Raw genomic sequence first — 22,830 nt, forward strand, 5'->3', positions numbered from 1 at the left:
AATGTCTAACGATACTATAAGCAGGAATCTTAAGCATCAAACTTGTAAAAAAAAATGAGGCATAATTATTGACATTTCAACAAACTTCTAATAGATGTTTAGCAAGTTGCTGATTTCAAATATGAATTTAGGCCAAATAAACAATGAATGTTAGTAGCTGGAAACTAATCCTCTATGACATATTTGCTGATTTTGTTTTTAAGGATACGTTTAGAATCTTACAGCTGTATGCCACTGATAATTGTTCCAAACAAGCCCACCATCCCTAAAAACTCCTGTCTGCTCAGCTTCTTCACGATGTATTCTTCACACACGTTAGAAACGGCATAGAGGGAAGCTCCAAGAAGAACCAAGATGTCACCAATCAGTACGTTATTACCTGTAGGGAGATAAGCCATAAGAAGGAGTACATTGTCACTAGGGAAAACTCTCCAGCTTGCTTCCATAAGTTCATCTGGCTCATAATTATCTACATAAGATTTTACAGAAGAAGAAACCTGATTTTTAAATTACTCTTCTCCCTTTCTGGCATCATTCTGCTTTCATTTTTATTTTGGATCTTCAGGAGACTAACAGATTGGAAGATGGTGGTGTATACCATAATGTAAGGCCCCAGAAAATGATTCTATGACATGGAAAATTAATGGAATTTATTCATGGCAATTCACTGAAAACTACAGGGAAGGAAGCTAGGAAAGCAAGGTAATTTTCTCAATCAAAGGAGACACTGAAGTTGCTTGCAGATTGGGGAAATTCATAGACCTTATTTAGATTTTATACTATGAACTATCTCAACCTTGACGTAAAGAATATCAAAATGTTCTCATCTACAGAGTAACTGAAATAGAGGTCATTCAGTGAACACAAAATCTCCCTTTTGATAGAAACAAAATCTACAGTAGGGTTTCCAGAAAGTAATCTAAATGTATGGACCAAAAGAAGATCATTGCAAATATATAAAGAAACTTCTCTATCAGGACACAAAACAAAGTAGTGTGACAAAAACCAAGGACTCTGGGAAGGTAGGAACATAGACTGCTTTGTTGAAGTGGTCACAGTACCAGAAGCAAGCAAATCTAAAAACAAAAATTTTAAGATAGGTAATCAGGACATGTTCTCTCCCTTTTACTTATTTTTGCAAAATAAAAGTGAAGACATAAGCAAAATGTCTTCTGTGACTAAACCAGAAGCAAGTAACACAGTCTCACCTGTATTGTCTTCCCTCCCTGCTAATATGTCTGCACCAACCATAGTTCCTACACCCAACAGACAGACAGCCACAGCAATGAAGTGGATCACTCTGTATCTTGCATAAAGAATAAACCACGAAAGAGCCATCAACACAGGAATCCCAAAGCAATCCAAAAGCTGCATGAAAGGAGAAATAAATACCTTAAAGTATCTCTCATTAGTGAAAAGATGACTAAGTAATAACAGAAATCGGTGTTCATTGAGCATTTATTATTGCCAGCCCTGTACTAAATGCTTTATCTGGATAAACTCATTTAATCCTCACAAGAACTCTATGAAATTGGAACTTCAACCTCCATTTTACCCATAAGGAAACCAAAGGCACAGAGAGGTTAAATGACTTGCCCAAAATTACATAGCTAAAAGTTTGGGAGTCAGTTGATGAACCCAGGATTTCTGCCCAACAGCCTTATGCAATTTCCTTCTACACTCTCACTTGTGTTTATCCCTAAGTCCAGTAGACAGGTACCCATTCAGTCAATAAATATTTAAGTACGTGATATGTTGGAGACACTAATGGAGGAGGTGGAATGTAGAGAACAAGAGAGGCACAAAGTGGAGTATGTAGAACACTAGACAGAGAAAAATAGCATAACCAACGTTTAATTGCTATTGGGCTTAAGAACTACAAAAAGAACAGGTTATGAGAAAGCAAACAGACACCATCTCCCTGACAAAGTGTCCAACCCACCATATAAGACAGATACTTGCTCACAGCAAATACTCTCGCTCATCTTCATCATATAGTCCTCCACACCTGTTGATCCTGGGTCCAGAAAATACTTGCTACACCCCTGATATTGCCAGTCTGAAAGGCAGGGGGATTAAGAGTGGCAAAATTATAGTAAATCCAAAATCTTTGCAAGATAAAGGAAAAAGATTTCATTCATTCGATTCTCAAAGGCACACATTTGTAGAGTGCATTCAAGGATAAAATACATTCCTTTTACTAATAATGTTCCTGATGTTGCTATTTGATTGCTCATCCTGCTCTTTTAACCTTGTCCCTGACGTGCTCTGTATCTATTTAGTCTTGGACAAGGCAGGCCCCTAAACCTCAGCAGCTTGTTTGATCCTGTCCACAGTTGTTTACTGATTGCCTTTCATTGCAATGTCAAGTATAGGAATGGGCACTTTGCCTTCTGTTATTTATTCCAGCTATAGAACTCTAATCTCTTAAGTGCTTTATTGAGCCTGCCTGAATAACAAACCATTAAACGATGCAAATGATAATAGCTTGTCCTGGAAGACACCAAAAGAATCTAGCCATAGTGAAGTCATAAAATCGGAACTATATTCCTTAAACAAAAAAAGTAGACAAAAATCGCTCTAAAAAGTATCACAGAAGACTCCCTATCCTCCAATTGTGTCTTAAAATCAAACTTAAACCTGTTCTATTTTTAACCATTTTTGGTGGGCAATGACTGGCCATATAAGAGAAGCGCCTACATCTTGGTAAGAGCTCCCAAGGCCTCAGGCTCCAGCCCTGCCATTGACCAGCTATGTGATCTCCTGAGTCAAAATGTGAAATCAAGAAGTCAGACCAAATGATCTCAAGGTACCTGGCCACTCTAAAAGTTCCATGACTTCTAATCTGGTATCTATCACAGTCAGTCATTTATCTAAACGGAATCTTTTCAAAATGTATTCCTGGTGACAGATGCCTTCTGCTTGATGCTTTTAGTTCTAAGAGTCTCCTGTTTAATTTAATCTTTAAAAATTATTGGCTAGATTTCTAATTTAAAAAAATAGATATGCAACAAGCAACAAAGGTTTACTGTGTGGCACAGTGAACTATAGTCAATATCTTGTAATAACCTATAATGGAAAATAATTTCAAAAATAACGTGTGTATAACTGAATCATACACACAAAAAAATTCTACTTTTTGAAATTAAGTAATGTTTATCTTTTTGCCACATTTTCTAAATGTTCTATGGACATCTAATAACAACGTATGAGATACAAAATTTTAAATATATTTGTGTAGGATCTGATTAATACAAATTAATTAAATATAAATCTATTATATTTAAATTATTAATGACATCATTCAAGATGCTCCTATTCTTATTTTTTCTGCACTTGATAAAATATTCTCAGAGAAATGTTAATATGTCTATGATTACATATTTTTTTCTTTTCCTTTATATTTCTTGTGATTTTTCCTTTATGTATCTTTGTTTCTTTGTTGATAAGGTATCTGATGGCTTATGATGTCTATCTTCTTTGTGAATTGCTCCTTTTATCATTAAAAATATTCATCTTTGCTTTAAAAAATTATTATATAGACACAGGAAGCAAGAAACAAGTAAGAACCTGGAATGAATGAGAAGGATGGATGTAAACATGAATCAGACTTTGTTAGTGATACAATGGAGTCTACTCTATAGAGAAGAAAATGGAATTGAACTAGGCCTTTGAGAAGGGGCTTTGAAAAGTATGCATTCTAGAAAGAAAAGAGCAACATAAGAGAGAGAAGCTGGCTGTGGGTAGGGAACATGTAGATGTGGCAGGCGAAGTGAGAAGGGACATGAGCAGAAACTAGGCCGGCAACGTCAATGGTCGCATCATGAACTACTACATTAGTATTTACAATTACAGAATCCTTGAAGGAATCCTTAAGAAAGAGGTGCAAAGACCACCCAGTTTAAGCTTCCACCCTCTCGGGGGAACTCCCTGGTGGTCCAGTGGTTAGGACTCTGTGCTCCCACTGCAGGGGGCAACGGTTCCGTACCTGCTCAGTAAACTAAGATTCTGCATGTTGTGTGTCCATAAAGACACACACAAGCAAACTTCCACCCTTTCCGATTAACCAGACTAGAGGTTTACTCAAGAAGATAATCTGATTGAAGAATTCCAATGACAGGTACCCTTCACTGCTGGAAGGAGGTTCAGTTGTTAGATGCACTTTTTATAATATGGCTTCCTAGGATCATAAGTACTTAATTTTTGACAACCAAACGCTTAGGTTTTTCTAAGAGGCTAGGATGAAGAAATTGTTTGAGATTAGTTTAAGGCATGAACTTTAGTCACAAAACCTCAGTGTAAGTATTTTGCTTAGCTCTGTTTAGATCTGTACCAATTCAAAACTTCTAATCATCATCTGTCACAGATCAAAATTTCTGGAAATTATAATCAAGCAATTAAATTGCGTGTGATATCATGAAGGCAGATGTGACTAGAAAAATGCCATTTTCTGTATTTGTTGTTGTTTAGTCACTAGGTTGTGTCTGACTCTGCGACTCCATGGAACGCAGCGTGCCAGGCTTTCCTGTTCTTCACTATTTCCCGGAGTTTGCTCAAACTCATGTTCATTGAGTTGGTGACGCCATCCAAGCATCTCATCCTCTATGACCCCCTTCTCCTCCTGCACTGAATCTTTCCCAGCATCGGGGTTCTTTCCAATGAGTTGGCTCTTTTATATAGAGTACATTTTCTATGTACTTACACTCTTATTATTCATTGCTAAAAGTACACTTAATACTATTTGTGATGAACTGCATCTTCTAGGTAATTAATTTCTGGTTTTAATTTCTATGAAATTCTGAGTTTTGCATGTGCCTCTTATGATGTCTGTCTTATAAAAGATTTCCTATCTTTCCCACCAGGCTCCTCTGTCCATGGGATTTTCCAGGCGAGAATATTGGAGTGGGTTGTCATTTCCTTCTACAGGGGATCTTCCCGACCCAGGGATGAAACCCGCGTCTTCTGCTTGACAGGGAGATTCTTTTTACCACTGAGCCAACTGGGAAGCCCAGAGGACAATGCTTAGCACAGTATTAAATGGCATTCTGGTAATAATAGCATTTAATGCATATTCACATCAGAAAAATACTGAGTTTTCATTAATCATTAATCTCTCTCTTTAAATCTTCCATTTTTCCATGTTCCTTAAATTTGGAGACAAGACCATTTCTGTTTTATAGGAAAAAGTGAAGCAACAGGAATTTTCTGGTGGTCCAGTGGTAGAGACTCTGTGCTTTCACTGCTGATGGCACAGGTCCAATCTCTCCTTGGTTGGGGAACTAAGATTAAGATTCTGCACGTTATACAGCAGAGCCAAAAAAAAAAAATTAAAGATGCATCAAAAGTCATAAATTCAGGGACCTCCCTGGTGGTCCAGGGGCTAAGACTCTGCGATTCCAACGCAGGGAGCTCAGCTTTGATCCCTGGTAAAGAAAGTAGATACCACATGCTGCAACCAATTTTTTTTTTCAAAGTCATAAATTCAGTAAACTGTGAAATCTACACCTGACATGGGAATCTATTTTACTTTCATCTCCATTTATAATACATTTTATTGCTAGCAATGAGGAGTCAGTGTTATGATACATCCCACAGTTTGCTAACATTAAGACAACTCTTTTCTTTTTTTAGGCTGTGTCACATAGCTTGCTGGATCTTGGTTCCCCAACCAAGGATCAAACTCAGCCACAGCAGTGAAAGCCCAGAATTCTAACCACTAAGGCCACCAGGGAACTCCCTAATGTTAAGACAACTTAATCAGCCGTCCTCAACTCCACCAAGTTGAAAAGTACTGCTATGTAGGAACACTTTTCTTTCAATCTAATGAGAATAAACCTAGAAAAGGAATAGATATAAGTGTTACTTTTGGCTACCACCTCTACCCAAAATGTCTAATATGTTCGTTCCTTCTAATTGCTCCTTTGTCTTAGATATCTACTTTACTTTTAAGACTCCAACTTTTCTGGGACACAACAGTATATTCACTTTATATGCCATTTAAGCAACACACAAAACAGAACTCTTGCCAACATCACAGCATCCATTGCCAACTAAATATTTATGTTTACTTGGTAGCAACTGTTCTATTCATCTGCAGCATTAGCAGTTTGGGAACAGATTAACTTGTACATGTTTTCACTAATTCCAGGATGCCTTTCTCATTAGCACACATGCTCCACTGGAAAACAGATAGCATCCACTGTTTTTAGTTTTTTTCTGAGTGAACATTAGGTGAGCACATATGAGTTCAGATTCCTCTCTTAAAGCTATAAAATCCACTGGCCAGAGGACTGCTTCTTACCTGGACGCTGGTTAGAGTTGTGTACTGGTATGCTCTGACAATCAGGTAATTAGCTTCTACATCTGCTAGTCCAAGGAGGATGTATTTCCACCATTTCTTTTTCACGATGTATAAAAGATTATCACTACCTGGTTGAAAGAAATCTAGATTAGGACATGTCACTCGAAAATTATTCCATGCATCTTAATCTAGAGATAAAGAGTCAAAACTAGTGTTTGTGCTGGGCTGTTTGTGCTTTTTCCTAGCTATGTCTGACTCTTTGCGACCCTATAGACTGCAGTTCACCAGGCTTCTCTGTCCATGGGGAGTCCCCAGACAAGAATACTGGAATGGATTGCCATACCCTCCACCAGGAAATCTTCCCAACTCAGGGACCAAACCCAGGTCTCCTACATTACATGCACATACTTTACCACTATGTACATTGAACATGGTCCCTCCTAATGTCCATTACTCATAACTCAAACTCCTGTAACAGCTCAGTGGAGTCAGTCAGAATTTTTTCTAGTATGAGGCCCAAGCTAAGGTGTCATCATAGACCAAGTGTTCAATGAAAACACCAAAGATAAAGGAAGTAAGAGTGGTTAAATTCATTGAATTCCTTTTTCTTTCCTACTGCAACAGAAATATAACATCCAGATCATCCTAGGAAATGAAATGTTTTCTTATAAATTTATCAAACAGACCAAAACTCTGTTTGTGGTCATTTTTTTGGAAAAGATCTGCTTTCAACAAAAAATTAAGCCAGTAGTAAGTTTGGAAAAACGACTTAGTGGCATCATTGAAGAAACACCTTTTATCCCCTAAAATCAACTTATTCAAGTTAACTGTGAATCATTTCTTTGGAGAATCTAGCATCACAAGGAGATATAGAGTTGGCAGATATACAAGAAGGCTTTATGGGTAAGATAACCTACAAAGAAATAAAGGTAGTGAGAATCATAGTCAAATTCTGTTGTTGTTCAGTCACTCATTTGTGTCTGACTCTTCACAACCCCATGGACAGCAGCACGCCAGGCTTCCCTGTTCTTCACTATCTCTCAGAGTTTGCTCAAGTCGATGATGCCATCCAACCATCTCATCCTCTGTTCCCCGCTTCTCCTCCTACCCTCAATCTTTCCTAGCATCAGGGTCTTTTCCACTGAGTCGGCTCTTTACATCATGTGGCCAAAGTATTGGAGTTTCAGCTTCAGCATCAGTCCTTCCAATGAATATTCAGGACTGATTCCTTTAGGACTGACTGGTTGGATTGCCTTGCTGTCCAAGGGACTCTGAAGAGTCTTTTTCCAACACCACAGTTGAAAAGCATCAATTCTTCAGTGCTCAGCTTTCTTTATGGTCCAACTCTCACATCCATACACGACTACTGGATAAACCATAGCTTTGACTATACGAACCTTTGTCAGCAAAGTAATGACTCTGTTTTTTAATATGCTGTCTATGTTGGTCATAGCTTTTCTTCCAAGGAGCAAGTGTCTGTTAATTTCATGGCTGCAGTCACCATCCACAATAATTATCATTAAATCCAAACTAGCAGGAATATCCTTAAAACACAGACTTCCTAACATGAGATAGCTGAGAAGGCATCTATTAATAATAACCATCCCTTGAGGGACTTCACTGATTTATTTACGAATCATTTTTTTAGTGGTAAAGAATCTACCAGCAATGCAGGAGATGGGGGTTCAATCTCTGGGTCAGGAAGAACCCCTGGAGAAGGAAATGGCAAACCACTCCAGTATTCATGCCTGAGAAATCCCATGGACAGAGGAGCCTGGTAGGCTACATCCATGGGGTCGCAAAGTCAGACACGACTTAGCAACTAAACACAATAATAACCATCCCTTAGATGGATTTCACTGATACATTTACAAATCATACTGACTTCCTAAAGGCCAGTTCTTACAGAGAGGAGCAAATTCTGGGGTTACTAACCATGTACCAGTTCTATTTCCAGCTCCTACAATTCAGTTCAGTTCAGTCGCTCAGTCGTGTCCAACACTTTGCAACCCCATGAATCGCAGCACGCCAGGCCTCCCTGTCCATCACTAACTCTTGGAGTCTATTCAAACTCATGTCCATCGAGTCAGTGATGCCATCCAGCCATCTCATCCTCTGTCATCCCCTTCTTCTCCTGCCCCCAATCCTTCCCAGCATCAGGGTCTTTTCCAATGAGTCAACTCTTCGCATGAGGTGGCCAAAGTATTGGAGTTTCAGCTTCATCACCAGTCCTTCCAATGAACACCCAGGACTGATCTCCTTTAGGATGGACTGGTTGGATCTCCTGGAAGTCCAAGGGACTCTCAAGAGTCTTCTCCAACACCACAGTTCAAAAGCATCAATTCTTTGGCACTCAGCTTTCTTCACCGTCCAACTCTCACATCGATACATGACCACTGGAAAAACCATAGCCTTGGCGAGACGGACCTTTGTTGACAAAGTAATGTCTCTGCTTGTTAATATGCTATCTAGGTTGGTCATAACTTTCCTTCCAAGGAGTAAGCGTCTTTTAATTTCATGGCTGCAATCACCTATGGAGCTTGCCAAATTTGATGCTTTCCCCTTAGGATATTTTCCCCTCCTCATAATTGGCTTCCACTTTCTTTCAAAAGTAAGTTATTTATCCTGACATATAGGAATACCATTGATGTATTAATGTTCATATTAAAAGAGGAACTTAATCAGAGGTGAGCAACCACCACACTCGTAATTTTATCATATGCTTTAAATGTGATGAAAATGGTAGTATTGCACCCTCCCAGTCTAGGTTACCAATTGTCTTTACACTCTTGAAATCAACCTTGTGATAAGATGTTAATTCCTTGTTTTGTTTCACATTTACATGCAGTGGTGCTCTATTTAGCATTCTCCACTTAGCTGGAAATATATATTTTGGAAAGTGAGGTTCTTGACTTTTTAAGTATTTTTAATACTGTCTCTTAAATTTATCAACCACGGGGGCGGGGGGAAAGGTGTAACTTATAATGGCACTTATACTTTCCTTTTTTTTGACAAACCCTATGTTACAGTTTGATGCTACTCATTTTAATCAACAATTTCAGAGAGCTATACATAAATCTCTAGTCACTAACTTCATAGAATTCAGAGGTGGCGTACCTTTCTAGCGACTTTTATAAAAACAGCAGTAGTTTCCTGTTCTTGGTTTTGGTTTGGGCTCGTGTTTTATTTTTTGAATGTATAGGCCAAAAATTTTTATGAAGATAATTTGTTAAAAAGGTAATTTGACATACCTGGTTGAAATGCCAGCATCACTGTATAAATTAGAAGCAGCAAGCAATAGTTGATAAAGCTCTGAAGCATGGGGGTATTCACTTTATATCTTTCTGCCAAATACTGGCTGGTGATGGCTGTCCCACATATACACAAGGATAACATCTGACCTAAGGCAATTGTTTTCAAAATATTCCTGGAAAATAAAGGAGAAAATAAGAGTAACTAGTAAATAATTTATGTACTGCACATGCACACGCACACACTTTAGGGCTAAACAAAAAGGAAAATGCTAATAATTCCAGGTGGCTCTTTATCTCATTTTATCACTTACTTCATATGCACAAAAATTAAAGCGCTGGATTTTGAGCGACTACAATTTTATTCTCTTTTATATTTCTAACTTCTCCCACAAAAATACATATTCTCTCAGTTCACTGATGATCTATTTAGAGATCATCTTGGTTACTTAGTAGCAATGGCCACAGGACTGGAAAAGGTTTTCATTCCAATCTCTAAGAAAGGCAATGCCAAAGAATGCTCAAACTACTGCACAATTGCACTCATCTCACATGCTAGTAAAGTAATACTCAAAATTCTTCAAGCCAGGCTTCAGCAATACGTGAACTGTGAACTTCCAGATGTTCAAGCTGGTTTTAGAAAAGGCAGAGGAACCAGAAATCAAATTGCCAACATCCGCTGGATCATCGAAAAAGCAAGAGAGTTCCAGAAAAACATCTATTTCTGTTTTATTGACTATGCCAAAGCCTTTGACTGTGTGGATCACAATAAACTGTGGAAAATTCTGAAGGAGATGGGACTACCAGACCATCTGACCTGTCTCTTGAGAAACCTGTATGCAGATCAGGAAGCAACAGCTGGAACTGGACATGGAACAACAGAATGGTTCCAAACAGGAAAAGGAGTACGTCAAGGCTGTATATTGTCACCCTGCTTATTTAACTTATATGCAGAGTACATCATGAGAAACGCTGGGCTGGAAGAAACACAGGCTGGAATCAAGATTGCTGGGAGAAATATTGATAACCTCAGATATGCAGATGACACCACCCTTATGGCAGAAAGTGAAGAACTAAAGAGCCTCTTGATGAAAGTGAAAGAGGAGAGTGAAAAAGTTGGCTTAAAACTCAACACTCAGAAAACTAAGATCATGGCATCCGGTCCCATCATTTCATGGCAAATAGATGGAGAAACAGTGGAAACAGTGTCAGACTTTATATTATTGGGCTCCAAAATCACTGCAGATGGTGACTGCAGCCATGAAATTAAAAGACGCTTGCTCCTTGGAAGGAAAGTTATGACCAACCTAGACAGCATATTAAAAAGCAGAGACATTACTTTGCCAACAAAGGTCCATCTAGTCAAGGCTATGGTTTTTCCAGTAGTCATGTATGGATGTGAGAGTTGGACTATAAAGAAGGCTGAGCACCGAAGAATTGATGCTTTTGAACTGTGGCGTTGGAGAAGACTCTTGAGAGTTCCTTGGACTGCAAGGAGATCCAACCAGTCCATCCTAAAGGAGATCAGTCCTGAATATTCATTGAAAGGACTGATGCTGAAGCTGAAGCTCCAATACTTTGGCCACATGATGCAAAGAGCTGACTCACTGGAAAAGACCCTGATGCTAGGAAAGATTGAGGGCAGGAGGAGAAGGGGACGCCATAGGATGAGATGGTTGGGCGGCATCATCGACTCAATGGACATGATTTTGTGTAAACTCCAGGAGCTGGTGATGGACAAGGAGGCCTGGCGTGCTGTGGTTCATGGTGTCGCAAAGAGTCGGACATGACTGAGAGACTGAACTGAACTGATTACTTAGCTATGTCTTGTATTATTTGAATTGTGTGTGTGTGTGATTTTTTTAAAACTCAACTTAAACTCTAGTTTTAAAGTTTTTCTGTTCATTAAATGTTTAACATTTTCTTATGCTTTCATTCTCCCAGAGACTTGCTTTCTTCAACTAGAAGCAGAGACTTTCAGTGTTACCTACATGTTAGAATCACAGAGCTTTTAAAAATGTTAGTACCCCAGGTTGCACCCCAGACCAATTATATCATCTCCTGAAGGGGTGGGTCCAGGCATCAGTGATGTTCAGAGCTCCCCACGTAATCCCAAAAGCAGCCAAGACTGTGAATCAGCACTTCAGAGATGGGTACTTTGGATCCAGAGTAGAATAAGATATAGAGCCTACCCTTTTGCATTTTAAAAGAGAAGTACTTTAGCAACCAGCTACAAAATTAGAGAAAGCAAACCACACAAACCACTTTTTTTTGTTACAGAAAGCAATCTTGTAACAGTGGTACAAGTGAAAAAGGACTGAGCGAGCACACAGGTTAATTCTGAATGAGGGTGTTAGCAGGCAGAGGGAAAACTAAGAAAAGTTTTATGAAACAGATGATTTTTCAGTTAGATTTGGATGTATATAAGAGGTTTCTAGAGGAAGAAGTAGGGAGAAGGTAATCCAAGAAGAAGTAACGGTAGGACCAAATGTAGAGGTGCAAACATGCAGTGGTGGGTTCTGGAAGCAAGCGGACTATGCCTAGGGCACCAGTGCAAAGAGCAGTGGGCAAGAAGCCTGGCAAAGTAAGTGGAGGCCAGGCTGTAAACGGTAACTCTGGTGACCAAAAGAAGGAGGACCAAAGGTTAGAAAATTAGTATAATGATCCATGGCTGAGCTAAAGCTACAGCAAAGTGAATGTTAAGTAGAGAATGATATGAACGACTCAAAGAGCCTAGTGATCCATTATATCTCAGGTGAGTGAAGTGAAAGTTGCTCAGTAGTGTCCAACTCTTTGCGACCCCTTGTACTATGCAGTCCATGGGATTCTCCAGGCCAGAATACTGGAGTGGGTAGCGTTTCCCTTCTCCAGGGAACCTTCCCTACCCAGGGATTGAAGCCAGGTCTCCCGCATTGCAGGTGGATTCTTTACCAGCTGAGCCACAAGGGAAGCCCAAGAATACTTGAGTGGGTAGACTATCCCTTCTCCAGCAGATCTTCCTGACCCAGGAATCGAATCAGGGTCTCCTGCATTGCAGGCGGATTCTTTACTAACTGAGCTATCAGGGAGGAGGTATTAAAAATGATCTCTGGGTTTCTAGACTAGATGACTGGATGGATATGAGGTTGCTGACCAAGTCAGGGAATATAGGATGAGATGCAGGTTTAGGAAAGGGAGAGTATGAATTCAGTTTGAGAGTGCTAGAAGTTGAGGTGGCTGGAATGTCTAAGAAAAAAAACACTAAGAGATTTGTGACAGGCAGACTCTAAGGTGGCCACCAGTGAATCTCTGTTTCCAGATAGCTCTGCTCTGCGTAATCTCTCCCATTTGAACATGGGGTGGATCTTTAATTTGACTCTAACCATTAGAATTCAAATAAAATAATGGGATACCAGACTGTACAACACAGAGAATACAGCCAATATTTTATAGTTACTACAAATGGACTATAACCTTTAAAAATTGTGAGTCATTATATGGTACACCTGTAATTTATATACTATTGTACATCAACTATACTTCACTTAAAAAAAAAAACCCAGGCTACCACTTACATGGATACATCAGATGAGGGTATAACTTCCATCTTTCTAGCCAACTCTACTGATTCTCTTCCTTATGGTTCTAATCAAACAAGCTGCTATATAAAGAGGCCCACATGGCAAGGAACAAATGGTGGCCTCTGGTCAACAACCAGTAAGGAGCTGAGACTCTGAGTCCACCAGTCTCCAAGGAAATAAATCTCGCCAACATCAATATGAGCTTGGAAGCATTTTCTCCCCAGTCATGACTTCAGATGAGACTCCATCCCCAGCCAACACCATGACTGCAGCCTTATGAGAGATCTGAAGCAGAAAGCAGAGCTAAGCCATGCCCAGATGCCTGGTCCATCCAAACTATGAGATAACAAGTGTATTGTTTTAAGCCACTAAATTTGAGGCAATTTGTTTTACAGTAGCAACAGATAAAAAATACAAAGTTAAAGACTATATCTATATCTGTTTTGCTCTCCACTACATATCCAGTGCTAGCACTTTGTTGTCACTCAATAAATATTTGTCAAGTGAATGTAAATAGATAAAGAAATTACCAGATATGCCCAAACATATGGTTACCTCAAATATATGACACTTTCCCACTTGCCCTATGAAGTGTAATAGTCAAAGAAAAACAACAAATCATGATAGTGCCATGATACAGGAACTAAGAGTACAAAAACACTTTAAGAAAGATGATATCAACAATACAACAGTGCCAAAAACTGCAGAGAGAGAAAAGGTGTCCTCATGGCTAAACAGACACAGTTGAAATGGCAAGCTGGAAGCTCCTAGATAGCTTGGAAAGAAAGCTTTTTGTTAGTGGTAATAACTAACGTCAGATTTCAGTGGGCTGAGTGAGTAGAATATCAGTAAATTAATGCATCAAAAATTTTTGCCCAGTGAATGCACTGGTCATAACAAACACTCTTCCAACAACACAAGCAATGACTCTACACATGGGCATCACCAGATGGTTGATAGTGAAATCAGATGAATTATATTCATTGCAGCCAAAGACGGAGAAGCTCTATCAAGTTAGCAAAACCAAGACTGGGAACTGACTGTGGCTCAGATCATGAACACCATACTGATTTCAATAAAATTCAGAGTTGAATTGAAGAAAGTAGGGAAAATCACTAGGCCATTCAGGCATGACCTAAATCAAATCTCTTACGATTATACAGTGACAAATAGATTTAAGGGATTACATCTGATAGAGTCTCTGAAAAACTATGGACAGAGGTTAGTAACAATGTACAGGAGGCGGTGATCAAAACCATCCCCAAGAAAAAGAAATGCAAAAAGTCAAAATGGTTGTCTGAGGAGGCCTTACAAATAGCTAAAAAAGAAGAGAAACGAAAGGCAAAGGAGAAAAGGAGAGATACCCTTCAGAATGCAGAGTTGCAAAGAATAGCAAGGAGAGATAAGAAAGCCTTCCTCAGTGATCAGTGCAAAGAAATAGAGGAAAACAACAGAATGGGAAAGACTAGAGATCTCTTCAAGAAAATTAGAGATACCAAGGGAACATTGCATGCAAAGATGGGCATAATAAAGGACAGAAATGGTATCAACCTAACAGAAGCAGAAGATATTAAAAAGAAGTGGCAAGAATACACAGAAGAACTGAACAAAAAAGGTCTTAATGACCCGGATAACCACGATGGTGTGGTCACTCACCTACAGCCAGGCATCCTCAAGTGTGAAATCAAGTGGTCCTTAGGAACTATTACTACAAACAAAGTTAGTGGAGGGGATGGGATTCCAGCTGAACTATTTCAAATCCTAAAAGATGATGCCGTGAAAGTGCTGCACTCAATATGCCAACAAATTTGGAAAACTCAGCAGTGGCCACAGGACTGGAAAAGGTCAGTTTTCATTCCAATCCCAAAGAAAGGCAATGCCAAAGAATGCTCAAACTACCATACAATTGCACTCATCTCACATGCTAGTAAAGTAATCCTCAAAATTCACCAAGCCAGGCTTCAGCAATACGTGAACTGTGAACTTCCAGATGTTCAAGCTGGTTTTAGAAAAGGCAGAGGAACCAGAGATTAAATTGCCAACATCTGTTGGATCACAGAAAAAGCAAGGGAATTTCAGATAAACATCTACTTCTGCTTCATTGACTATGCTAAAGCCTTTGACTGTGTGGATCACAACAAATTGTGGGAAATTCTGAAAGAGATGGGAATACCAGACCATATTACCAGCTGCCTGAGAAACCTGTATGCAGGTCAAGAAGCAACAATTAAAACCAGACATGGAACAATGAACTGGTTCAATATTGGGAAAGGAGTACATCAAGGATGTGTATTGTCACCTTGTTTATTTAACTGATATACAGAGTACATCATGTGATATGCCAGCATGGGTGAATCACAAACTGGAATTAAGATTGCCGGGAGAAATATCAATAACCTCAGATATGCAGATGACACCACCCTTATGACAGAAAGCAAAGAAGAACTAAAGAGCCTCTTGATGAAAGTGAAAGAGGAGAGTGAAAAAGCTGGCTTAAAACTCAACATTCAAAAAACAAAGATCATGGCATCTGGTCCCATCACTTCATGACAAATTGATGGAGAAAACAATGGAAACAGTGACAGACTTTATTTTCTTGGGCTCCAAAAATCACTGCAGACAGTGACTGCATCCATGAAATTAAAAGATGCTTGCTCCTTGAAAGAAAAGCTATGACCAACCTAGACAGCGCATTAAAAAGCAGAGACATTACTTTGCCAACAAAGGTTTGTATAGTCAAAGCTATGGGTTTTCCAGTAGCCAGTAACAGATGTAAGAGTCAGACCATAAAGAAGTCTGAGTGCAGAAGAACTGATGCTTTCAAACTGTTGTGCTGGAGAAGACTCTTGAGAGTCCCTTGGACAACAAGGAAGTCAAACCAGTCAATCCTAAAAAAATTAACCCTGAATATTCATTAGAAAGACTGCTGCTGAAACTCTGGCCACCTGATGCAAAGAGCTGACTCATTGGAAAAGGCCTTCATGCTGGGAAAGATTGAGGGTAGGAGTTGAAGGCCCAACAGAGGATGAGATGGTTGAATGGCATCATCAACTCAATGGACATGAGTTTGAGCAGACTCTGGGAGATAGTGAAGGACAGGGAAGCCTGGCGTGCTGCAGTTCATGGGGTTGTAAAGAGTCGGACATGACTGATCGATGGAAAAACAACAATGCACCAAATATAAATAGCTCTATTTTTTTAAAATGATGAAAAGGAGAATAGGAATGGGGAAAGAGTTTGAAGAATAAGCAGTAGTGTTCAGGACAAATTTTCTGCTAGCTTGTTTTTTTAATTATTCTCTTGTCTTTAGACCAAGGATACTTAAACAAGTTTGGGAGATGGGCAGAAGGCAATATGGTAAAAACTTAAAAGAAACTTAAAAACAATTAAAAGAGATGATGAAGACATATAGTTCCTGGAAGTTTCAGGGACCAGGACTGAGAATACTGGAACTTTTATTTAAATGTCCTCTACATAAATACTTTCTTCCAGAGTTGCTCTTATCAAAATAGAAAATACCAATACTACAGAAGACACCAAATATCTGTTCTAAGAGTTTATAGTGTTGGGTTTTTTTGTGAGGGGGGGGTTGGAATATTTGCTTCAGTAATTTGCAATTAACCTCAAACAGTCTCAACACAGGCAAAAAGAAAAAGGGGAAGCTTGCTGGGTGAGACAACCGTAATATAGAGCATCTGCCATGTGCCAGGCCATGAGAATACAAAAACCGGGTAGGCACTTTCTGTGCCTCAGAGGCTCAGAGACCACTGGGATAAGCAAGCACATAAACTAGTAACTGGGCCACAGACAGACAAGCACAAAAATAGGCTAGTTACAAAAACTTGATGAATTCACTAGACAGGCACAGTAAGGAAAGCTATCTCAAACAGAAGGAATAGCAAGTACCAAGGCACAGGGCTCTAAAACAATATGGCACATTCAAGGATTTCAAGTGAGTTAGTACAGCTGTAGCTCAGAGTCCAGGAGAGAAAAATAGCAGCAGCAGATGATGGAAAAGTCAATAAAAGTGAGATCAAGAAAAGATCTAAAGTAAGTTCTAAAGCTTGTATCTTACTGCTGGTGGCAAGCTCATAGAAATCTTCTAAATAGAAGGGAAAAAAGTGATTAGCAAGGCAGAAATTGGGCATGCTTGGGTCCCTATATGTCATAACACATAGCACCAAAACCTTACTCTTAATTCCTGCCATGGAAGCCAATTAAAGAGGAAATTTGTCAGAGACAGGTCTGTCTAATATAATACACAGTTTTCTGAATTAGACATGTGGGTAGATAACAATGTGGTTAACCAAGATCCGAAAGGCAAAAGGCAAAGGCACATTTAGAAAACAGAATAACTCCACTTTGGACATGCTGGATTTTGTTGAAATTATGAGATAGTCAAGAAGAAATGTCCAGTAAACAGTTTGGAGTTGGGAAAAAAAGGTTGGATTGGAGAAACAAATTTGGGAATCATGATCATGAAAGTGGTAATTGAAGTTGGGTTATAAATGAGATCACTAAAACATATACCTAAAAATTGAAAAGAAAAGAGGGTAAAAAAGAAACACCCAGGGAAACAGCAACGTTTAGTAGGCAGAGGAGGAAGAGGAATTAGAGATGGGGATGAAAAGGCATGGCCAGAAAGATGCAGGGAGAGAACAAGCAAAAAATACTGGAAGCAAGAGTAAGTGGCATTTCAAGCAAAAAGTGCCCTACAGTTTGAACTGCAGCAAATTTCTCCCAACTGTTCTTTATTCTTTACTCTCCACAAACCCAATCTCTACACTATAGAGGAGTCAACATGGAGTCAACATTCTGCATGTTAATCAGAACATTTAGAATTTTTTTTTCAACATTTATTTATTCATTTGGCTGCATTGGGTCTTAGGTGCAGCATCCTGGATCTTTTAGTCTTGGCATGCAAACTCTCAGCTGTGGCGCGTGGGATCTAATTCCCTGACCAGGGATCGAACCTGGCCCCCTGCATTGGGAGTGTGCGAACAGGGCAGTCCCATCACAGTTTAAGTTTTAAGTTTTGAAATTTCTTATAGAATATTAAAATATAACAAAGTACAAAGCATTCATCAACATGTACTTTTGTATCTACCAGGCAGCTTAAGATGTAAAATACTGGTGACATCAACATTCCCCCTTGTGTTCTCCCCAATATCTTAGCTCTCCTGAGGTAAGCACTTTCTAGAACTTGGAATTTAACATTTCATGCATTTCCATATATTTTCATATTTATGTAAGTATCCCTATACAATATAAACAATTGTTTCACCGGTTTTAAATTTTTATATAAACAGCATCGCACTATATGTATACTTTTTGCAACTTGCTGTTTTGATCAACATAGTATCATTGATAATGATACATTAGTTCTAGTTTATTCCTTTCCACTGAGTTGGACAGGACTGAGCGACTTCACTTTCACTTTTCACTTTCATGCATTGGAGAAGGAAATGGCAACCCATTCCAGTGTTCTTGCCTGGAGAATCCCAGGGATGGGGGAGCCTTGTGCGCTGCCGTCTATGGGGTCGCACAGAGTCGGACACGACTGAAGCGACTTAGCAGCAGCAGCAGCTGTTTAGTACTCCATTATGTGATTACATCACACTTCATGTACCCATTCTTTTATTGATTATTAGGTTGTATTCCAATTTTTTTTTGCTTTTATAAACAATGCCTCTACATATATTTATATGTATGTTTCCCAACATGCATATCTAAGAGTTTTTCTAGGTTTTAGAAAATCTGTGCAAATGAGTTACTAATATGTAATGTATAATCTCCTCAGCGCTCAGGATGGTCTGATGGGTACCACCTAGACATCTTCTGAAAGCAGTGAACTCAGAGTACCCTACAAATATAATAACTTTCTATTTGTGTCATGAGGTTTAAAGGAATCATTTGCTTTATAGATATATTTAATAGAATAATTGGTTTTAGAGCATGTCTTCAGCTTTACTTGTTTTGCTAAAATTCTCTTCAAAGGGTTATTTTACTCCATGTAGCCTACTCTGTTACTTTCAAACAGAAGAAAGTGAGGCAAATTTCATCCTTCAAGAGGCAGAAATGGTATCAAGAACTGTTCAGATCCAAAGACACTTTACTAGGCTACTGTAAGAATTTTTCACCCAGGTGAACAAAAGGTTCAGGACTTCCTCCCACAGAGTAGTATTCTTTCTAGGGATGCTCTTCTCATCACAGGCTGATGAGGCAAACTGGATCTGCGGGTTGCTACCTCTTTCTCTTGTGCTCAGTTCTTTCCGAAGGACACAAGTTTGCATTGACTCTGGCAATTACGCTGTCCGATCCTAAGCAAAAGAAATTCATCACTTGGTCCCGTATAATGAACTGAGAACCTACAAGTGCATAGGCCAAAGCCAAAGCATGAAAAAGTGCATTCAGTTGGTGTCATTGTTCCCAGGCACATACTTGCCTCTGGAATATGTGAGGAAGGGTACCTGGCAATGAAATGGTTCCAATTTTCTTGTATTTCATTGTTTAATGAACTCCTCCTTTCTTTAAACTTCTCTTTCTCTCTTCCATGGAACAAAGTCTCAGAATTGCTGGACTTTGTTGTTAATCTCCATTTTTTTTTAAATGAGGAAACTGGCCAGAAGAGTTGAGTGTATGCCTAAGAAGACATAGGAGCCAATTGCATGCAAGTTCTCTGACCATTAAACATCTGCTGCGCCCACTGTAGAACACGGTCTTAGTATAGGAAGTGAGGTCATCTCTCACAGCTGCTGTCTTCTTACTCCTGTACCTCTTTGTCCTCACTCACTTATCCCCACACCCCTTTCCCCACCCTCCTTCACTTCTCCATGATTTTATAACAGACCTTATATTAGAAGCCACTCTCTTCAAAGGATCCATGCACTTCACTTTGCGGTCAGGAAAGAAAGGGTCTAGCCCAATTTCTCTGCTACACTGCTTCCCTACGTGTCAGGAGGACACTGGATGTCCAAAGTACAGGGCACCAAAAAGTTAATAAAGGAGCTGATAACTTTATTAAGTTCAGAACATTTTTTGCCCACCATAACGGGCTCAAAAGCAACTATAAATTTGAAACATGTGAGAATAAGAAATATGGAACTAAGCCCTGTTCCCGAATTGACAAAATTCCTCTAATAAGCCCACACTTACATTCTTGTTGTTCAGTCACCCAGTCGTGTCGACTCTTTGCAACCCCATGGACTGCAGCACACCAGGCTTCCTGTCCTTCACAATCACTCAGAGCTTGCTCAAACTCAAGTCCATTGAGTCAGTGATGCCATCCAACCATCTCATCCACTGTGGCCCCCTTCTCCTCCTGCCTTGTATCTCTCCCAGCATAGGGCACTTTTCCAATGAGTTGGCTCTTCACATCAGGTGACCGAAGTATTGAAGCTTCAGCTTCAGCATCAGTCCTTCCAATGAATTATTCAGGGTTGATTTCCTTTAGGATTGATTGGTTTGATCTCCTTGCAGTCCAAGGGACTCTCAAGAGTCTTCTCCAACACCAAAGTTCAAAAGCATCAGTTCTTTGGTGCTCAGCTTTCTTCATGCTCCAAATCTCACATCCATACATGACTACTGAAAAAACCGTAGCTTTGACTAGATGGACCTGTGTTAGCAAAGTAATGTCTCTGCTTTTTAATATGCTGTCTAGGTTGGTCACAGCTTTTCTTCCAAGGAGGAAGTGTCTTAATTTCATGGTTGCCGTCACCATCCGCAGTGATTCTGGAGCCCAAGAAAATAAAGTCTGTCAGTGTTTCCATTGTTTCCCCATCCATTTGCCATGAAGTGATGGGACCAGATGCCATGATCTTAGCTTTTTGAATGCTGAGTTGTAAGCCAGCTTTTTTACTCTCTTTCATTTTCATCAAGAAGCTCTTTAGTTCTTCCTCACTTTCTGCCATTAAGATAGTGTCATCTGCATATCTGAGGTTATTGCTATTCTCCTAGCAATCTTGATTCCAGCTTGTGCTTCATCAAGGCTGGCATTTCACATGATGTACCCTGCATAGAAGTTAAATAAACAAGGCAACAATACACAGCCTTGACGTACTCATTTCCCAATTTGGAACCAGTCCATTGTTCCATGTCGGTTCTAACTGTTGCTTCTTGACCTGCATACAGGTTTCTCAGGAGGCTGGTAATATGGTCTAGTATTCCCATCTCTCGAAGAATTTTCCACAGTTTGTTGTGATCCACAAAGTCAAAGGCTTTAGTGCAGTCAATGAAGCACATGTTTTTCTGGAATTCCCTTGCTTGCTTTTTCTATGATCCAACGGACGTTGGCAATTTAATCTCTGGTTCCTTTGCCTTTTCTAAATCCAGCATGAACATCTGGAAGTTTTCAGTTCATGTACTGTTGAAATCTAGTTTGGAGGATTTTGAGCATGACCTTGCTAGCATGTGAGCTGAGTGCAATTGTGCGGTAGTGTGAATGTTCTTTGGCATTGCCTTTCTTTGGGATTGGAATGAAAACTGACCTTTTCCAATATGCCAAGTTTGTTGGCATATTGAGTGCAGCACCTTTACAGCATCATCTTTTAGGATTTGAAATAGCTCAACTGGAATTTCATCACCTCCACTAGCTTTGATCATAGTGATGCTTCCTAAGGCCCATTTGATTTCACACTCCAGGATGTCTGGTTCTAGGTGAGTGATCACACCATCATGGTTATCCAGGTCATTAAAATCTTTTTTGTATAGTTCTTCTGTGTATTCTTGCCACCTCTTCTCAATATCTTCTGCTTCTGTTAGACTTATACTGTTTCTTTATTGTCCTTTATTGTGTCTATTTTTGCATGAAATGTTCCCTTGGCATCTCTAATTTTCTTGAGGAGACCTCTAGTCTTTCCCATTCTATTGTTTTCTTCTATTTCTTAGAATTGTTCCCTTAGGAAGGCTTTCTTATCTCTCCTTGCTATTCTTTGGAACTCTGCATTCAGATGGGTATATCTTTCCTTTTCTCCTTTGCGTTTCTCTTCTCTTCTGTTTCAGTTATTTGTAAAGCCTCCTCAGACAACCATTTTGCTTTTTGCATTTCTTTTTCTTGGGGATGGTCTTGATCACTGCCTCCTGTACAATGTTACAAACCTCTGTCCATAGTTGTTCAGGCACTCTGTCTATAAGATCTAATCCCTTTAACCTATTTGCCACTACCACTGTATAATCGTAAGGGATTTAATTTAGGTCATACCTGAGTGGCCTAGTGATTTTCCCTACTTTCTTCAATTTAAGTCTGATGTTTACAATAAGGAGGACATTCAAGTGATAGTCACTTGGTTGTGTCTGATTCTTATTCAACCCCATGGACTGTAGGCAGGCTCCTCTGCCCAAGGGATTTCTCTGGCAAGAATACTGTAGTGGGTTGCCATTCCCTTCTCAAGGGGATCTTCCGGACCCAGGAATCATATTCGGGTCTCCTGCATTGCAGGCAGATTCTTTACCGTCTAAGCCAACCAGGTGAGATCCATTTACATTCTAAAATAGCACACTTAAGAAAGTTATCCTCCCACTATAAAGTATACCTATCTCCTAAAAAAAAAGAGATAGAGAGAGTCATAAATTTAATATGGAGATTAAAGTTACAGCAATCCACTTCTCTTGGCTCCAAATCATAATGACCTCATCTATAATGGAAGAGGAAGAGAGCAAGAACAAAAGTGAGAAAGAGAGACAGAAAGAGGAGCTGAAGGGGTTGGAGGCTGCACAAGGG

At 39.5% G+C, this 22,830-nt stretch overlaps 1 protein-coding gene across 1 annotated transcript in view; it reads right to left on the bottom strand.

Moving 5' to 3' along the window:
• Positions 1–22,830, bottom strand: part of SLC35F2 (solute carrier family 35 member F2) — a 63,232-nt gene that overhangs the window by 5,338 nt on the left and 35,064 nt on the right. The window contains exons 2-5 of the mRNA XM_081545342.1: positions 9,553–9,728; positions 6,302–6,429; positions 1,209–1,368; positions 223–379 (exon numbers count right to left, since the gene is read on the bottom strand). Coding sequence (XP_081401468.1) covers positions 223–379; positions 1,209–1,368; positions 6,302–6,429; positions 9,553–9,728 — 621 coding nt within the window. The remainder of the gene's footprint in view (positions 1–222; positions 380–1,208; positions 1,369–6,301; positions 6,430–9,552; positions 9,729–22,830) is intronic.

The sequence above is a fragment of the Giraffa tippelskirchi genome, chromosome 11, assembly GCF_054371585.1.
Source record: "Giraffa tippelskirchi isolate mGirTip1 chromosome 11, T2T-mGirTip1v1.2.pri, whole genome shotgun sequence".
Classification (NCBI taxonomy): Eukaryota; Metazoa; Chordata; class Mammalia; order Artiodactyla; family Giraffidae; genus Giraffa; species Giraffa tippelskirchi.